General features: G+C 29.8%; 1 protein-coding gene across 5 annotated transcripts in view; it reads left to right on the top strand.

Annotated features, from left to right (window-relative positions):
* The window catches only part of Lpin (phosphatidate phosphatase LPIN), a 231,327-nt gene that overhangs the window by 197,715 nt on the left and 15,638 nt on the right, over positions 1-17,974 (top strand). For all 5 annotated transcript variants that reach the window (XR_012754729.1, XM_075353937.1, XM_075353934.1 and 2 more), the window contains 3 exons: positions 627-738; positions 2,649-2,763; positions 11,678-11,781. Coding sequence is in view for 4 of the 5 variants with exons in the window: in XM_075353937.1 (XP_075210052.1) it covers positions 627-738; positions 2,649-2,763; positions 11,678-11,781 (331 nt within the window). In the remaining variant the exon portion in view is untranslated. The remainder of the gene's footprint in view (positions 1-626; positions 739-2,648; positions 2,764-11,677; positions 11,782-17,974) is intronic.

Raw genomic sequence — 17,974 nt, 5'->3', positions numbered from 1 at the left:
TACAACACTTGCCAAGGCTTGTGTCATAAACTTTGCAAGAGTGCAATAATGGCCATTGTAGTGAGTTGCATACTGTATTTTTTCATGGCTGAGAAAAGATTGGGATGATTGATTTAAATCAATGATGGAATACATTTTTCACGGAATTTTTTTTTCTTTAATTTTTCAAAAAATACATTTCTGTGGCAGTAAGTTGTAAGTTATAAGTTCTGCCGTTTCCTTAATATCGATGGTATTAAAGACATTTCTTCCTCTTAATATGATATAATTAACAAAAGGATCAGTATAATATACAAACTTAGTTATCAATCGCTGTACAAATTAACCTTTGTAAATTGGATTAAAATCAAAGTAAAAAGAAACAGTCGATACATTAAATAACACCTGCTTCTGATTGGTCAACAGTCGAAAAAAGCCAGCTATTAATTGGTTAAACGCTTGTATTATAATGAAAATCTGTTTCACATTAACCCTTATTATAGTGCAGATTCCAGCCGCATAATTCAAATGTTATAAATACAGCCATAGAAAAGTAAATGTGCATTTTAATCGCTAACAGATATAAAAATTATTAAAATTTTGTGTTTTGAAGGTACCAGAGAGTTATTCTCAAAATTTGTTTTTAGGGCAATCAAGGCTGACCAGAGATTACTTGAAGTCCATAAAACAGGAAGATTTATCCTTACCAGAAGGTCCAATCCTTCTTAATCCTACTAGTTTATTAACTGCATTCCATACGTAAGTTATTATTTAATGTGTGTTTTTTATTTAAATATTATTCCTTTTATTATTAGTAATGATTAAATTGATCATGCTCTTCTTTTTTTTTTTTTTTGAGTTTTTATATATATAAAATCACCACCAAATCAAAATCGAAGGTGATGATTTAATTAAAAATATAATAAAATACAATAATATAATATTTTATATATTATAACAAATAAAATAACGGTTCACATTTATGTCGTTAGAACAAAGGAAAATATAATGTTTTAAATATTACATCATTCAACTACTGGGCAGTAGAATTTGGATATTTCTACATAATAATTCAAAGCTTATAAAGCTGTAATAGTTTTGATAAATTTATAATTCACAGATTATAAAAACTATTTATTTTAATGTAATTATAGAATTAATTACCAGCTGAAGATATGGGATCCCATCCCATTAAAATCAATATTTGGAATTAATATATAAATTTAACTTATTTATTTTTTATTTACTCTGTTTTGGTGGTTTAAATTTCATTTAACATATATATAAATAATTTTATTATGTAATGTAATCTCTATTATGTAACAAATATAATTATATCATTTTTTTCTGATTTATACAATCAAGAGTTAATTATGGTTGCTTGAGGTGTAGATATAATAATTAAGTAGAATACTTAATTATATAATACTTAAGGTTTGTTTAGGTTATTTAAATTATTTTTGTAGACTGGAATAAAATGTTCAGCATTTAAAAAAAATTAGGGTTCAAATACAGAGATAGAAGAATGATTGCTAACATTTACAGAAACCAAACTGCAACAGTAATAATTGAAGAACATAAGAAAGAAGCCATAATAATAAAGGGAGTGTGACAAGAATGTTCCCTATCCCTGTTACTTTTTAATTTTTACATACAACTAGCAGTTATAGATGTTAAAGAACAATTTAGATCCTGAGTAACAGTACAAGGTGAAAAGCTAAAGATGCTACGATTTGCTGATGATATAGTAATTCTAGCCCATAGTAAAAAAGATTTAGAAGGAACAATAAACAGCATGGATGAAGTCTTATCCAAGAAATACTGCATGAAAATAAACAAGAACAAAACAAAAGTAATGAAGTGTAGTAAAAATAACGAAGATGGACCATTGAATGTAAAAATAGGAAGAGAAAAGATTATGGAGGTAGAAGAATTTTGTTATTTTGGAAGTAGAATTACTAAAGATGGCTGAAGCAGGAGCGATATAAAATGCCAAATAGCACAGACGAAACGAGCCTTCAGTCAAAAGTATAATTTGTTTACACAAAAATTAATTTAAACGTCTGGAAAAGATTTTTGAAACTATTGAACAATCTGAGTACCTGAGAAGAAAAGATTAGAAGTTTTTGAAATGCAGTGATATAGGAGAATGTTAAAAATCAGATGGATGGATAAAGTGACAAATGAAGACGTGTTGTGGCAAATAGATGAAGGAAGCATTTGGAAAAATACAGTTAAAAGAAGAGAGGCCACATATTAAGGTATCCTGCAATAGTCGCTTTAATATTGGAGGGACAGGTAGAAGGAAAAATTGTGCAGGCAGGCAACGTTTTGAATATGTAAAATAAATTGTTAGGGGTGTAGGATGTAGGGGTATACTGAAATGAAATGACTAGCACTATACAGGGAATTTTGGAGAGCTGCATCAAACCAGTCTAATGACTGAAGACAAAAAAAAAATTATTTTCAATTTTAATGCAAAACTGTTTCTTTTACACAATCTTGTGTTTGCTTTTTGAGTGGATGTGAGTTTTTTTTGTTTGTTTTTAATAAAACATTCAAAATTTTTATATTTTAATATTGTATTAACCATTGGCTTGTACATTATTAATTAATTTAAAATTAAATATTTGTATTATATTATTATTGCTTATTTTTATTCATTTCAGTGAGGTAATTGAAAAGAAACCAGAGGAATTCAAGATCTCTTGTCTGCGTGATATACAAGCATTGTTCCCACCTAGTACTAAACCGTTCTATGCTGGTTATGGTAATAAGATAAATGTGAGTATTTTGTAATAGAAAGTCTGTTTTATATTTTTTTGTATTGTGTTACCTTAAAAAAAATGTTTGTTTAACAATTTGTAAAGATTTCTATTGTTAAGAAACAGTTTCAAAATTATATATTCGTATGAATGTATAATGAGGGGAATTATTGCACGATGGATAGTTTTTTAAAATGACTAAAAGTTAAGATAAAAGTATAAAAGAATAGCAGTGGAAATAGTAATATTATTTATTTAAACTGTTTTTAAACATATGAGAATGTGGTTAATCGTGAAGTTATTTGTAGAAATAGAAAATTTATGCTGTTTTGTGAAAAAAATATTAGGTTATGTTTATTTTATGATATATAATCCAAAAAAAAAATTATACTGAAATTGTAAATTGTACAGTAAGAGTCTCGCAGATATCATTTCTTCCGCTCAAAAAACTAAAATTTCTGTAATACAGATAAAACTGTTTTTAACAAAATGATACTGATATCAAAAAAGGTAAAGACACTACATTTCTATTACCAAAATCTGTTATTAATTTAGAATTTTGTTTAAAGAAATACACATTAAATATGTGTAATAGACAATAAATGTACAATAATAGATAATAAACAATGTTTTAGAGTTCAATATAATAAGCAAAAAATAGAAAAAATTGTTACAAAACTCTTACCGGCCCAATTTCATTTATATGTAATATATATAACATTTACAGAAATAGTACAATTCTTATGATGATCTGTTGTTTAATAAATGAAATTGGGCTGTTAAGAGTTTTGTAACAAATTTTTCTATTTTTTGCTTATTATATGGAACGCTTATTTTGAAAGTGTTTGTTTAAAGCATAGCTTTACGTGGAAGTGAAACTTGGACGATTGGAGTAACTAAGAAGAAAAGATTTAGAAGCTTTTGAAATGCGCTGCTATAGGAGAATGTTAAAAATCAGATGGGTGGATAAGCGACAGATGAAGAGGTGTTGCGGCAAATCGATGAAGAAACAAGCATTTGGAAAAATATACTTAAAAAAAGAAACAGACTTATAGGCCACATATTAAGGCATCCTGTAATAGTCGCTTTAATGTTAGAGGGACAGTTAGAAGGAAAAAATTGTGCAGGCAGGCAACATTTGGAATATGTAAAATAAATTGTAGGATGTAGGGGATACACTGAAATGAAACTACTAGCGCTAGATAAGGAATCGTGGAGGGCTGAATCAGTGGAGGGCTGAATCAAACCAGTAAATGACTGCACAAAAAATAAAAAGGAAATGGAATGGTTAAACATTGTTTATTATCTGTTATTGTGCATCTGTTGTCTATTACATATATTTAACATGTATTTAATTGTAAATTAATAACAGATTTTGATAATAGAAATGTAGTATCTTACCTTTTTTGATATCAGTATCATTTTGTTAAAAACAGTTTTATCTGTATTACAGAAAGTTTTGTTTTTTGAGCGGAAGAAATGATAAATGCGAGACTTTTACCATACGGTTTACAATTTTATTGTAATTTTTTTGGATATCACCGCGTTTTGTTAGATTATTCTTTTTTTATTTTTTTATGAATTACTGATTGTTATTTTATGGATTTATTATTAAAATTTATTGTCTTTCTAGAACAAACAAATATACGTTTTTTGAATGTATCGGCCAATTTTTTTTGTTGAGTCACATTCACTTTGTATGGTATTTTTCATTTTTTAATAAAACTAATTTAATAACCTTCACTAATCAAAGATCTGTGATGTAATATTGCTTTTATTACTTTGTAAGTGTAACCCTCAATTTTTATCGCATCTGTGGACACACTATTTATATTATTATTAAGTGACCTTTTTTTGATTTCTCCATCGATAGTTCAAATAGTTTTAAATATAAGATAAAAATTTTACAGATAGAATTTATTTCTGTTTTACATAACAAATCTTTATTGCCACATTTCAAACATTTTCCTAATGTTTATGTTTTTTGTGTTTTATTATCAACTATAATGTCTTGTTAACTAATATTTTTATTTATTACTTTTTTTTTTAATGAAGTGATAGGAATTAAAAAAAATCGTTTCATCTTTAGCACTTTCATTTACATGAGTATTTACTATTAAAACAAGTTGTAGCATATTTTCTTTTAAATTTTATTATTTCAAGTACATTATCAAGTTTTTGTACGCTACCTAGTACTATTATGTACTGCAGCCTAGCAATTCATAAACTCACCTTTTTGAGGTGGTGACATATTTGAGTCTTGTGGTTCATCAAATGGATTCAAGAAAAAGACGTTGTCTAACAAAATTCGAGGTATTTTTGAGAGCATTCTTTATTGAAATCTAATTGAACTGAAATATAATCTTTTCATGCTTATTTTCAATTTTTTTTTCCATTTTCATTTCACTTTTATGTTAGGTTATAATTAGAATTGTAAACATAGTTTGTTGACTTTGCTGTACCGTCCAGTTCTGCGGATTCTTACCGGCGATGTTCCAACGAACTTCTTGAAATGAAGGAGTACGGGTTGTAAAACACACCGGTTTTCTCATTGTGGGATTGAGATGTTATTTCCTGAAAATATATCATTGGTTTTTTATTTATTTATTTTTTTTATAAATAAAAACTGTGTTTTTTGGATTATAAATAGAAATTCATTGCACAATGATGTTCAGAACATAAAAACAAAGTTTGAGAATTGTCAGAGACTAAAAGTATTAGTTGTTAATAAATATAGCAATCATGATGGTTAAATAATGTAAAAGGTTTATGGTAAAAATGTAGAAAAAAAAATTAATTATGATTACAGTAAGCTTTTGACAAGCTTACTGTAATCTTGCATTGATAAGTAGAATTTATTTTACATTGAAAAACAAATTTTTTAAAAACTTTTTGTGTGAACCCTCAGTGCTCAAAAAGAAAGTTAATGTTTTACAATTTCAACCCAGAAGCAAATATGCGTTTTTTATTTAAAAAAAAAAATCAACCGTTTGGTTTGATTAATTTCTTTCACTTACTTTTTTAATCTAGAATTATAGGTTATATTTATATTACGTTATTGATCATCATGAAGAACACTGCTAGAATTTTAATTGCATCCATTTTTGTAATTACATATTCCTTTAGTTAGAAGATAGGGTACGATCAGTTTTTCTTTTTATACTAGCAACAGATAGTACAAAAATTTTTTTTGGCAAGACCATCCCAAGGGTGAATTAGCTTAGTGACGTAGTATATTTTCAAATTGCTATGTTCTCTGGGTGAGAATATTGTAAATGTGGCAAACAAATTAATCCAAACACAGTATTTTTAACAGAAAGTTTTATTTTTAAAAGAAAAACTGTTTAATAGTCAAACTTCCTCAAATTTAATACTTTATATGTCCTTTGTTTTTGATTATCTCATTAATCCTCTTTGGAATTGTTTCCACTAAGGTAGAACAATGATTTTTGATTTCTTCATCTTACTACTAAACGTTTATCACTGAACTATTTGTCAGTTTTTATTTTACAATTCATTTTCCCAAGTTTTCTTTTTAGTACGGCCCATAAATTTTCAATGGGATTAAGTTCGCAGGAGTTCGCTGGCCATGAGAGCACTGAAATTTTTTTGCTTTTGAAGAACTCTTTTGCTTTCTTTGTCATGTGACATGGTGCAAGGTCCTGTTGGAAAATTATTTCTAGGTTCTTATGCGTAAGCGAGACTATTTTTCTTTGGCATATGTTAATGCATCGAATCTGATTTTATCATCCCATCCACAGGCTTAAGGCCTCCTGCCCCTTCATGTTAAAACATCCCCAAAACATCTTTTTGGCTGGGTGTTGTTTCTCTCCTCTTGGATAAAGAAATCTGTCTCGTCTGAAAAAATAAGTTTCCACATATCAATAGTTCATTCTTTATGTTTCTTCGCTCATTTAAGTCTCTTCATTTTCATAACCTGTGACTGCTTCTTTTTAGGTTTCCAAGCAATCCTTCCTGTTGCCAACAGTCTTCTATAAACTGTCATATCAGAAACGTTAGTTACACCGACCGTCAAGTTCCTGTTAAGGTCAACAGCTGATAATCATGGGTTAATTTTGCTTTTTCTTATTAGTAATCGATCCTGTGCAGGCATGGCTTTCTTTTTCTGTCCGCATTTTGCTTTTCTCCTTGGAGAGACAGAACCTATTTCCCTAAACCTTCTCACGATTTCATTTAGAGTACCTAACCCCTACACTACACTCAGTGGCAATCTGTCTTTAAGTCGTTTGTGTGTGTGTCGGGACAAAGCAGCAATGTATTAACTAGAAACGAATAACAAACTTATAAAAGAAACTAACAAGGTCACCAAAAACTAATTGACAATGAATAAAAAAAAACCACTAATTCTGTTTGTATATGAACTAACAACATAATCTGAAACACCAAACAGCAAGCAGTCTGCCGCAGAATGAAAATTCCCTGCAACAGAACAAAAATTCCCTTTGTTTGGATTAATTTGTTTTCTACTGTTCTCATAAATTTTTGTAATTATGTCATTTCATTATTAAGGATATGTTTAGTGTTCCCTTATTAACTCTTAATCACAGGCTATTGAAAGAATTAAAGAGTAAGATACTGATTTGTCCTCTCCCTCACCATCTAAATGCAATGAAGAAAAAGATGAGCAGTTAGTGAACTTCACAAATTATTACATTACTGTTTGTTTGCTAAATCACTACATATGCTGTTTTATGGATGATTAATAGGATGTTGAATCTACACTAAATAAAAATTATTATAAATTGCTAAAATAGAAATGAAAAAAGTTTTTGTTCTTAATATTTTGACACTCATTTGATGTATATTAATAAACTGTGTAGTGAGCAGAAATATTCACAAACTGGAATGATTTATTGATTTTTTTTTTAACAAATATTTCAAAAGAAATTCAGAATTTTTCAAAAGTAACCAAACAGATATTGATAGTTTAAATAATAGTTAGTAAATAAATTTTAATATATTTTTATTTGTAAACAGTGCATTTGAAAAGTAATTGTATACCTATCATGTATTAATACAACAGTAACGTAATGTCAGCTTATCTTATATTAGTTGTTGGAAATGGTTCTAATGAACATTCAGACATATCTGCACGTGTTTCTTGTTATTCTTGAATACTCACGCTAGTTGTCCATTTGATTGTTCTTGGTGAAATCACGAATAGCAGTTTGAACTTTAAAGGAGGCTTTGGAGGGTTTCCCTTGATAAACGTTACTTTTTTCATAACCTCATAAGTTAAAATCCTGTTGGCGTTTGTCTGGAGAACATGGTGACTGTGAGCTCTTAGAAATGATTTGATTTTTGAAAACCTCTTGCAGTAATTTCATGGATAGCCTGACTACGTGTGATTGTGCCTCGATTAGCTCTCCCGTAAACTGGTGAACGATTTTACAATGACGAGCTGAATTTATCATTTCTGTAAAGAATATTGGGCTGATTAGTCTTCTTCTGAATATTGTAACCCATACTCCATACTGCAATTTTCTGGTCATATAGAGGAATTTCATGTATTTGAACTTTAAATAATAATTAGTAAATAAATTTTAATATAGTTTTATTTGTATTCATGGAAGATATATTCGATGAGAAATATTCACAGTTCTAAAGTTAAACCGTTCCGAGTACAAATGGAAAGACATGGACTCAGTCCTTCAAATTTATGAACACAATGGATAACAAAGAACCAGACTCACCTTTTTGTTTTCAGTCACTGAATTGACTAGCTCGTAGAAGTAAATTGCACACAATACAATATTACCGACCTTTACAGAAAACATTACTTGCAGCACCCCAGAATACAATCCTTCAACATATCATGTTTATATAGGTGTACAATTACGTTTTGAATGAATTATTTTTTGAAGATAATAAAATATAAATAAGCCTTATTCAAAAAAATTAGTATGCATTATTTACTAAAATAAAAATTACCAGCTACTTAAATCAAACATTTAAACATTGTTAAAATTTAAATAATATTGTTTGATTATGTGTATTCAAGTATGCAGTTGTAAAAAGTTTTGTTTTTTAATGAAATGTATTAAGTTTTATTAATAATTTTAACCTTTTAAATAAGCTTAAATTTATAATTCTTAAAATTTGCGTGTAACATCTAATTTTATTTACGTAGTCTATATAATAAGATTAATTTCAGTGATATACAAGATGTTATTAAAAGTTCTTGAAATATAATATTAAATACAATCATATCATACATTTCTTTCTTATTCCTGTTTAGCCTCCAGTAATTACCATCCAGATAATACTTCAGAGGATGAATTAGGATGATATGTATCAGTGTAAGTGAAGTGTAGTCTTGTACAGTCTCAGTTTCACCATTTCTGAGATGTGTGGTTAATTGAAACCCAACCACCAAAGAACACCGGTATCCACGATCTAGTATTCAAGTCTGTGTAAAAATAACTGACTTTACTAGGGCTTGAATGCTGGAACTCTTGACTTCCAAATCAGCTGATTCGGGAAGACGTGTTCACCACTAGACCAACCTGGTGGATTAATCACATCATACCTGGATCTTGTTCATCACAGTCGTTTTCTGAGTTATTCCGTTTAGAGTTCAGACTCTGATCCCAGTGCTTCTATGAACTAAACACATCCTGAAAGTCTTTTGGTGAGTGAGTTCAGCACCACCTGCAATTCCATGTGAATTTGTTGGTTGAATATAGAAGATGAGGAACAACTACCATGTTGTTTTTCGCCAAAAATTGCTACCCAATGAAAGCAATTTATGGCCTCATAATGCTCTAGTGAAAAACTCACTCATACCTGCACCAATTCTCTTGATGTTTCCTTCTCTTATTCTTCATTACCCGCCTTAGGTCAGCACAGTAGGATTCTCGAGTAATCATTCTTGTAGATAATCCTATCAGTATCGAAGATTCAGATCAATCATAGTTTGATGGTATTTATACTTGATGGGCAGCTGAGATGAAGATAGACTCTTCTGTCGGGAAGATTGCTGAAGTTTTCACGGTCGCATCCTTGTAAATCTACCTTTTTTCACCTGTGATAAACTTAGAAGGAAATGTGGTTCACTTCAAAGAAGCTTTTTCAATTCACCTTTTTTGTTCATCATTTAGCAGTTGTACAAATTTTGCAGCAATTTTTCTCATATTCCATTCTTCAGACAAAATCTGCTAAATATGTGCCAACCAGTTGACGTTATAGATGTCATGCTTACAATTTTCCTCAATCACATACGAAATAACAATGATATTTTCTGACTAATGTCAGTTAGGTGATCATCCCAAATGTTCATTATCATCAATGGATGTTATCATCAAATACTTTTTTAACATTTTGTGTATTTGTCACTGTTTTACCAAGTTTAAAATTGAGCTTGATATAGATACAAATTTTGCAATGTCCGATCTCCGATCAGACACTGCAAAATCATGATTGAAAACAAATAATACATTGGATGGAAAACTACCACCAATAATAAACGTCTACTTCATTGAATTCACTAGATATACGAGGGGTATCTGAAAAGTTTTGAGCCTCAACATGAAGATGGCAGCACTTATCAACAAAAGTTAGAGAATGTATTCATTTATGTGTTAAAACTCTCAAAAATTTCAGCCATTTTAGACCCTCTGTTGTTTGTGTAAGTCATTGTGAGTGTTTTGTGAAAATTGAAAAAATTAATTATCATGCCATGATTAAATACTTATATCTGAAATGCAATATGCCTACGCAAATTAAAACCTAGTTGGATGCTGTTTACAGGGACTCTTCCCCATCATTTGTCACTATTAAAAGATGGGCAGCTGAATTTAAACACGGTCATACCAGCTCAGTTGATGAAGAGCGTTTGGGTCAGCCAAAAACTGCAACCATCACCGATATCATCGAAAAAGTTTACCAAATGGTATTGGACAACCTACGAATTGAGGTTAGAAAGATAGGAGAGGTTAAGGGCATATCGAAAGAACATATTTGTTGTAAATTAAATGAAGATTGGATATGCATAAGCTATCCGCATTTGAGTGAAGATTTCAAAGACCCTGGTGGAGTCATTTAAGCAAAACGAGTCAAATGTTTTGCATAGATTCATGCCGGTAGATGAAATGCGGATCCACCGCTACACTACACTCCTGAGACCAAACAATAGTCAAAACAGTGGACTGCAAAGGTTGAACCTGCTCCGAAAAAGACAAAGATGGTTCCATCGGCCGGGAAAGTGATGGCAGCTGATTTTTAGGATAGTAATGGAATTTTGTTAATCTTCAAAAAGGTAAAACAATAACGGGATAGTTTTACGCATCATTACTTGACAAGATGAAGTCAGAAATAGCAAAAAAACAACCACATTTGAAGAAGAAGAAAGTGCTTTTCCATCATGACAATGCACCTGCTCGCCGTGCTTTGACGGTCGCCATGGCATAAATTCATGAATTGCATTTTGAATTGGTTGACCCCTCATCGTATTCACCAAATTTTGCCCCAAGCGATGTTTTCTTGTTTCCTAACCTTAAAGTAAAGTTTTGCATGGAGGAGAGATTTTCATCGGACGAACAGGTTATCTCATATGTAAACACCTATTTTGCGGGGAAATATGCCAGTTACTATCTGGAAGGATTAAAGAGGTTAGAGCATCGTTAGACAAAGTATATAGACTTGAAAGGACACTTTGTTGAAATATAAAATTATATTTGACAGAAAAAATACGTCTATTTCAGTCTGAAAATTTTTCAGACAACCATCAGACTTATGAAGGATTTATTATGATGCTACTAGTGTCATTTATTTGTACATCCTCTCATTAGAATTAAAATCTCTTTTATTACAAAATATAAGTGTTTAAAATTTATCATTGTAAAAAAAAAAAATATGCCTTTTATATGTAATGTTCATTTGTTATTTATTGTTATTTTCTTATTTTTCCTTAGGATGTTTGGGCATATCAAGCTGTTGGAATCCCTATTTTTAGAATATTCACAATAAATCATCGTGGAGAGTTAAAACATGAGTTGACACAAACTTTCCAGTCCACGTATGTATTTATTTATTTTTTTTTGTTTACATATATCTTGTATTTATTAATACCAATAAGGTTGCGTACATTTAATTTATTAATTATATTTCAACTTCTTCTTGAATCTCTTTAATACTAAATCATTTCATAAAAACTTTGTTAGTAACAGAACTTATAGTTAAATTAACATGCATCGAGCTGTAATGTGTATTTATATGTTTTATACATTCTCGGCATTTAGGTTGAATTGTTGCTGTGAACTCTTACAGAAATTGGTTATCATGTAAGTTCTACAGTAACATTTTAGCTAAAATGTTGAGAATGATTGAAGATATAAACATGAAAAACGCCAAAATTCATGTTGAAATAAGTTAATAAGCTTTTTGTTATTTGCTAGTCTTAACCGATTTGATATATTATGTGCTGCATGATTGATGGTAAGGGAGTTCTACTTTTCTGTTTATCATTTATGATGTTACATTTTTTTTTGTTTTTATGCAGGGAAATAATATAGTATGTGTACCTATTTAACCTGTTCTGAGAATATTTTAGTGAAATCTGGATTATTTTGAAATATTTTAATAATAATAATAATAAATAAATAAATGTTATATCTTGAAAAATAAAATATAAATTCTGTTTTATCCATATTCAACGGGTATTTAATTGATGTTATTGAAATAAAAAATTTGTTTAGCGTATTAAAGTTTGAAGTTTTAACCTAATATTCAGAAGCGGTGTTATTGCATTTTGTTTGTGGCAGCTGGTTTGTTATTTTTATAATATTTTTAATTTGGAATTTTATTTGATTTCACTCTAATATTACATTTAAAAAGCCTTAATTTACTTGCATTTGTTGAGCCTGTAATATACTTAGCCTGTAAGTTACTAGTAAAAATATGATTATATGAACAGCTAATTTGTATTAGGTATTAATATTTTTAGTTTATTGTTGCAACATGAGACATAAACAAATTTTTCATGAAACAAGTTTTTGTTGTGCGTTACAAAAACAAGTGATACTAATTATGAACAAGATTGTGGAATCAAGTTTTGTGTTAAACTCTGTGAGAATGCTACTGAAACATTTTCAAAATTGATAAGGGTGTATGGAGATGACGCTCTTGTCACGAGCCCAAGTTTTTAAGCGGTTTAAAGCATTTTCAGATGACCAGGAATCTCTTTGCTGAGGGCGTTTGGGTCCAGCAGATGGCTGGATCAGGACGTTCTGATGACGCATTGAGGACCCTCAAGATTTGTGAGGTGGGCGTGCGATTCAGGGGGGTTTGCGTGGGGTGCATACCCAGATCCAGAGTAGGTGATAGGGAAGGGAAAGGTACTACCCCTCTTGGGGAGACTCACCATGGCAACCGAGAGGGATGTCGTGATGTCTTAATGATCCATGAGGGATCCCGTCAGGAGATCTGCTTCAAGCTGGATAAAGAGGGGGACTAGTCTTCAGCCACGTCACTTGGGACCGACCGAAGTAAAAAAAAAGAAAAAAAGGATGACCACGAATCAGTTGCGGATGATCCACGCTATGGAAGACCATTAACGTCAAAAAGTGACAACAATGTTGAGAGAATCAGAGGCTTGATACGGTACGACCGGCGATTAATTGTCAGAATGATTGCAGAACAATTGAATTTGAACCGTACTACAGTCCATCAAATTTTGACAAACGTATTGGACATGAAAAAAGGTTGTGCAAAATTGTTTCCAAAAAACCTCAATGTTGAACAGAAAAACAACAGGGTGGAAGTGTGCTGTGATCTTCTATGGCAAATTGAAGTTGATCCTGATTTTCTAAATGTTATTACTGGTGATAAATCTTTGTTATTTGAGTACGACCCAGAAACAAAACACCAGAGCAAGGAGTGGCATGTATTTCTCAGTAAAATATTGATTTACAGTCTGTCCTGTAGGCAAAAACTCGTTATGGACAATGCCATTACTATCGAAGAAATGTGTTAACATTGTTTTGATTTCTGATGTGTTTTTTTTGGACGTGGTGAGTTTGAATTGTTCCACTCCTTGCTCTGGCATTTTGTATAATTTTTTAGATCAGGATCGGTTTCAATTCGCCCTAAAAGATCGCGGCACACTTCCACCCTGTTGTTTTTCTGTTCAACAGTGAGGTTTTTTGGAAACAATTTTGCACAACCTTTTTTCACGTTCAATTCATTTGTCAAAGACTGTGGAAAAGTGTTGCCCGTGTGAGACCAGCCATCATTGACAACTAGATGCTGTATCATGACAATGCACCTTACCACATTGTACTCTCAATTAATGGGGTTTTGACAAAGAAAAACATTTCTGTAGTTCCTCAACTACCTTATTCACCTGACTTGAGTCCCTGTGACTAAAAAAACACCTCAAAAGACACCATTTTGAAACAGTAAAAAACAAAAAAAAATTGTAACCCACCATCTGAAGGATATTTCGGTTTCTGAGTTCCAACACTGCTATGAAGAGTTGAAAAACCGTTTGAAACATTGCGTGGTTTCCCAAAGGAACTATTTCAAAGGTGATAGAGTCCGTGTATAATTGGATTGTAAATAAAAAGTCTGTCTGAACCAGTTTCATTATTTTATTTACAGACCTCATAACTTTAGTGAATCGTGGTGTATTCTCCTAAGAGCTCATTAAGATAAAACATTTGGTTCAGGGTTTTGTGGATGATGTTTCAAAACTTCCTTCGTTCAAAAAAAAAAAAAAACTTGTATAAATTTCTGGCAGATGTAAAGTACTTAGCTGTGTTTTGATTAGTACCCCTGACTGCAGAACTGCTCTATGAAATTCTTTGAAAATTGCTATACTTGTTAAATTTTATACCAAATTAGAAAAGATGGAGAGGGGTAGTTAATGCAATTTTGAATTTTTTAAAAGAATTTAGCTTTAGTGTGATGTAAAAGTACTTATTAACTTATTTAATATTATAAAGTATAAGGCAACTGGATTTAGACCGTGGGGGGGGGGGGTGTATTCTCATTATTATTTCTAAACAGTTAATGCATTAACTGTTGCCAAAAAAGTTGAAATTCAACTAAATATATACCAGTTGGCCTGATGTTCAACTATATTTGACAAGGGGGCATTGCAGTATCCCTATTTTTTTTTTTTAGTAAACTATAATTTTTTTATTAAATAATATTGCACTAAATCAGGGAAAATTATTAAAGTAAAGTTCTCCAGTAAACAAATTTTTAAGCCCCAAAAAGCAAGGGAGTCGTATTTAAAATATCACTATTTTAAATTTTAAATTTCAAGATTGAAAGACCAAATGTATCTTGTGTTAATTTAGATGACGTGGGATTTTTTTATATAAAAGGGGTCCCAGGGATTCATCTTAAGAATTGAAAAATAGAATTGTTTGAATTTTTAATGATTTCTAATACTTATCTGTTTTTCAAGTTGTGGCTATTATACGGTAGCTGTTGAGGAAGGAAATTAATTTTTTTTTTACTAAAAATTTTTATTTTTTTAAAGCTAAACTTGTATAATTTTGATGATAATCCATAATTTGGTGAAAGTGGTCGATTAAACCCAAAAACATTTTTCCAAGAATCTTGATTCTTTTTCTTCATTATAATATTTGAGGTAGAAATGTAATTTGATCAAGGGTGCAATCAAATACAATTTTTTTTTTTGTTTTAACACAATTGTTCTTTAAATATTACATAATTAAGTTATTAATATTTAAAATTTCTACGATTAATATTTTAAATAAAAATTTGTCGAGGGCAAAGTCACAACCCTATCACAGTTTTTTTATCTGGCACTATTCAAAGTTTATTTGGTTATGTCTACAAATGTTTTTAATAGATTGAATATATAACTTCAATATTTGTATTATTCTGATTATAATATTCAAAAATATTTAAATTTAATTTTATAGTAGGAAAAAAAAGTGTTATTAATTCTAGTTCACTAATGTTGGTGAAATATATGTGTAACGTTTTTCCAAAATTTGTATTTTTATTATGTAGTAAAATAGTTTACGATATAAACGCATGCGGGTGTGGGTTAAGCTTAGCATATTACAGTTAAATAATTTAATAATAATTTCATTTGGTTTTAGTAACATAAATTAATAACTCCAAGTAGGTTTTGTAACTATCACATCGTGTTTACTTGAAATTAATGTTGTGTTTGAATTTATCTGCATGGTAATAAGTAGTTTTAGTGTATTATTTTTATTTATGAGGTAATGGGTACAATTTCTTAATTTTATTTCTATAATTTTAATAAAATAGATGAATGTGTTTTAAGGAATAGGTTTCAGTGGATTTGATTTGTTACCATATTGTATAAAAATTTTATATTTTATTTAGGTATTTCATTTAGGTATAATATATTTTAAATGCGTAATAATCTAAAAAAAAAAACAATTTTTTTAGTTCATATAACAAAACTTTATTTATGTAGCCTTTTTTAAATGTAATCGTCGTGAACATTTCACCGCTTATTATTTAATCAACTGTTTAATCAACTGAAGTATTGTGATTGCGAAAAATTTCAGTTTTCAGATTTAATGGAAATATCCATTTTGACTAGTTTCAGTACAATGTCTGTATGTATGTATCTCGCGTAACTCAAAAACAATTAGCCGTAGGATGTTGAAATTTTGGATTTAGGACTGTTGTAACGTCTAGTTGTGTATCTCCACTTTTGATTGCATTCGATTGGATTGAAAGTGTCCAAAAGAGCCCAAAATCCAAAAAATTGGATTTTGGCCTTTTTCTAAACTGAAGTAATAAGTCCTCATTGAGAGATTTCAACGTTATATCATAAGTGGTACTTATTTTCATCGGTTCCAGAGTTATAGACAAATAAAATTTTTATTTATGAAACATTTGATCTTACAAGGGGAAGGCACATCATTCATATCCGACATCATCTCAGTTTTTGTTTTAATCAAATATATTGATTTATTAATAATTATTAACCTCTGATTGTAAAAAAAAATTAGAATAAATAATTCAGTAATAACAATAGAAAAAAAAGAAAAAAAATGTTAGAAGTTATTAATGAAATAAAAGTTTATGTTCTTTTAAAAATGTGTTTAGTAATTTAATAGGCATGCAAGGAAGTCATGTGGTTCCACATCAGATTTTTTAAACCGTAATTATAAAGTCCATTTTAGTTTTAACAGCCTCAGCTTTTTATTAAATGCCTCAGCTCTTTCTAAAAGATTCTTGCTTAAATATTTTTTTAATTTTAAGAAACATAACGTCAGATGTATGATGGATATTTGAATGTCAAATATTTTAGTTGTTGATTTACTACAGCCAGATTATGATTTATCATTTTCATTATGATTTATCAAAATATTGGTGCTTAAGATAGGCTGCATCATTTATTTTATATTTAACAGTAAAGTGTTGTATAATTTACTGTTTTATTTGTGAATTTATTGTTTTTTCTGTTTGGTATGAAATTGACAACTAACTGGCTTTCCAGTACTACATAAAGACATGTCTGTTTACTTGTACTTGAAGTTTGCATTATTTCATTTTTGGAGTTGTTGAATAATATTGATACAATTTATTGATAATACTATTGATTACAATTTCTTCTTTTTTTTTAATTTTATGACAGATTCATTTTTATAACCGTTGACAAATTGCTTATGAGATTAAACTTTTGTTTTCTTGAGGCGGTAGTTGAAAAACCAATTTTGTGCAGATTTCTTTGTATTTAGATGTTAACCGTTTTGGTGTAGAAAAGACCTTGAATACTTAAGAAATGATCAGTGGTGGCTTGTAGCTATAATTAATGCGGGTGCTGCTCCAGAATATTTTTTTCTGGGCCTTTTCAAGGCCATAGTTGTAGTTTTCTGTAAAATAAAAGAACCGACAAAAAATGAATCTGATAGAATAACTGGAAGTAGGATACTATTCTAATTCTACAGTTTTTATCACATTCAAGAATATGGTTTGTGGTTTTTGAGCACATAAACTGTATTCAATTTAACCGAATAAGTAATAAAATGTCAATACAGATAATATTTTTGATTATTATTAGATAAAACTACATAAAATGTCCGCTTAAAAACAATATAGTCCAACGGTCCATAATTTAAATTTCTACGTACACTTAAACATATACATAATTAGTTTTTACTAATTACCTTCTCTTTCACTCTTCCAACTTGTTTTTGGACAGATTTAGAGATTAAAGAGCCCTTGCTTTCCACCATTTTCTGATC

This window comes from Lycorma delicatula, chromosome 1, assembly GCF_047948215.1.
Source record: "Lycorma delicatula isolate Av1 chromosome 1, ASM4794821v1, whole genome shotgun sequence".
NCBI lineage: Eukaryota > Metazoa > Arthropoda > Insecta > Hemiptera > Fulgoridae > Lycorma > Lycorma delicatula.
The sequence above is the reverse complement of the archived record's forward strand: the minus strand, read 5'-3'. Positions and strand labels throughout refer to the sequence as shown.